Below are 2,234 nucleotides of genomic sequence, written 5' to 3'. Positions count from 1 at the left end.
ACGCTCTGACAAGTCAATTGTAAAAGACCTAAGGACCAAAAGTCTGTCTCAGGGCCAAAGGGCCAGCTGAGTCGCGAGACGGCTTACACCTCCAGGCTACGGCACTCTCTCACCACCTTTTCACCCTAGGGATAGCTTAGGCTCTGAGGAAGGCCTTTGCAAGTGATATGCTCAGAAACAGGACAGAGGGAAGAGGCTCGAAAATACAAGGAAAAACGATTAAAGAAGCGTAGATGCACGATTACTTTAACAAGGCCTCGATGGCCACCAGCATTACGATATGGTAACATAATCCCTAATCTAATTACATAGCCTCTTGGGCCTAGGTCAAGCCTCAGGGTCTCCAGCATCGGCGGACGGCGTAGGAGGGACCACCTCCTCTTCGAACAGCTTGGCCAGCGTCGTGCCGGGGCCCTCCGCCGCCTCCATCAGCTTTGCTACCTCCTCGTCGGCCTCCCCGTCATCATCAGGTAGGACATAGCCATCGCTGATGGCCTTGAGGTCGACGCTGATGTAGTGCTAGGCGATGACGGCCAGGGCACACTTAACGCCCATATGCAGCGCCCCTTAGAGTTGCTTGCGCACTTAGCCGCTCAACGCAATCAGGCGGCTCCTGAGGGATAAGCCTGGGCGTTCGGGTTACTCGATTTTTTCGGGTCGGGTAATTCGGGTAATTCAAAATTCGGGTAATAAAAATTGCTACCCGATATTACCCCCGAAAAAACACTACCCGCAAATTCGGGTACCCGATAATTCGGGTTCGGGTTCGGGTATTACCCGATATACCCAAATTTACAGAAAACAACAAACTATACTAAATTTCAGTAGTGATCTATACATAATTTCAGCAGCAATTTATATAGAATTTCAATAGCAATTTGTAGAGAATAATATATTACAGTCACTCATTCAAATAGAGAGAATTATATTCTAATAAAGTGATAAGTTAAATGGTTCAGCTAACAACATATGATGAATACAAAGACAAAACAAATCTTTGGGTAGTTCGGGTAGTTTGGGTACTGGGGGATATTACCCGAATTACCCAAACTAATTTCGGGTAATCAAAATCGCTATCCGAATTTGGGATCGGGTACCTCGGGTTCGGGTAATTCGGGTCCAGGTTCGGGTAATTCGGGTACGGGTAATGGGTATCGGGAATTTTGCCCAGGCTTACTGAGGCAGCTTCCTGACTGGACCCCCTCGACCTCTAGGGCCTCGTAGGCGGTATGGGCGGTGCTCTTCAGCACGTCGTGCTCCTCGATCTCGGTCTCAAGCACCGCTTGCACGGCGATAGAGGCCTCAGCTACCCGGGTGACCTCTGTCTCCAACCCTGTGCCAAAAAAGCGGAATGGGGTTGAGCGCAAAGGAAAACAAGCCAAATAGGGGAGGACGCCTACGGAAGTCACCCTCGGCCTTCTCTTCCCAGCGTTGGGCCTCGATTCGAGAGGCCTCAGCTTTCTCCTTCCAGCGTTGGGCCTTGACCTGAGACACCTCGGCCTTCTCCTTCAAGCGCTGGACCTCGACCCGAGAGGCCTCGGTCGCCCTAGAAGCCTCTCCCTCCAGCTCTGTATCACACCAAGGAGTTAGGGGCCAAACACAAGAAAAATAAATAAAACAAGGGGAATAAGACTCACCCTCGGCCTTTCCCCTCCAGACCACAGTCTCGGTCCGGGAAGCCTCAGCCGCCTTGAGGGCCTCATCCAAGGCACCTTTTGTCAGCTGGTGCGTACCCTGCTCCATCCCCAGCTGTCCAGTAATGACCTTGACAGAGGCCGTGGCTTCTCCAGCCTAGGACCTGAAGGCATCCCAGTCACCGGCCATGCGGGTCAGCTCCTCCTCCAACTCCTTGACCCACGCCGCCAAGGGGGTGACCTACTCCTAGGCCACCGCTGCTGCAGCAGCCTCCATATCGGTACCGCATAGGTGGAGGTCTTCCACCTCTGCGCTCTGCGCCGACAGAAGCTCATTGGCACGAGCGAGTAGTTTCTTCTACTGCTAGAGCTGGTCCCAGACGTCCCTCTCCTGTCGGAGGAACACTGACTTCCCAAAGGACCGTGCCTTGAGCTCCTAGATAGGCAAAACAGGGGTCATTCACTACAAGAAAACTCAGAAAAAGACGACACCACATAAGAAAAGAAGGCGTGAACCTGGGCGACCCCGGGTAGATCATCGGCCACCACGGACAGTGTCGTCCATAGTGACCACTCCGCCAGCTAGCGGTATTGCTCGAA

At 52.7% G+C, this 2,234-nt stretch overlaps 1 protein-coding gene across 1 annotated transcript; it reads right to left on the bottom strand.

The window, feature by feature from the left end:
• Nucleotides 1–327: 327 nt before the first annotated feature.
• On the bottom strand, nucleotides 328–1,743 carry LOC136454155 (uncharacterized). The gene is made up of 4 exons (XM_066454690.1): nucleotides 1,638–1,743; nucleotides 1,410–1,568; nucleotides 1,209–1,333; nucleotides 328–519 (listed from the first exon to the last, which is right to left on the bottom strand). Exons 1-4 carry the CDS (start codon nucleotides 1,741–1,743, stop codon nucleotides 328–330), a joined length of 582 nt encoding a protein of 193 aa, XP_066310787.1.
• Between the last annotated feature and the right edge of the window lie 491 nt (nucleotides 1,744–2,234).

Source organism: Miscanthus floridulus, chromosome 5, assembly GCF_019320115.1.
Source record: "Miscanthus floridulus cultivar M001 chromosome 5, ASM1932011v1, whole genome shotgun sequence".
Classification (NCBI taxonomy): domain Eukaryota; kingdom Viridiplantae; phylum Streptophyta; class Magnoliopsida; order Poales; family Poaceae; genus Miscanthus; species Miscanthus floridulus.
The sequence above is the reverse complement of the archived record's forward strand: the minus strand, read 5'-3'. Positions and strand labels throughout refer to the sequence as shown.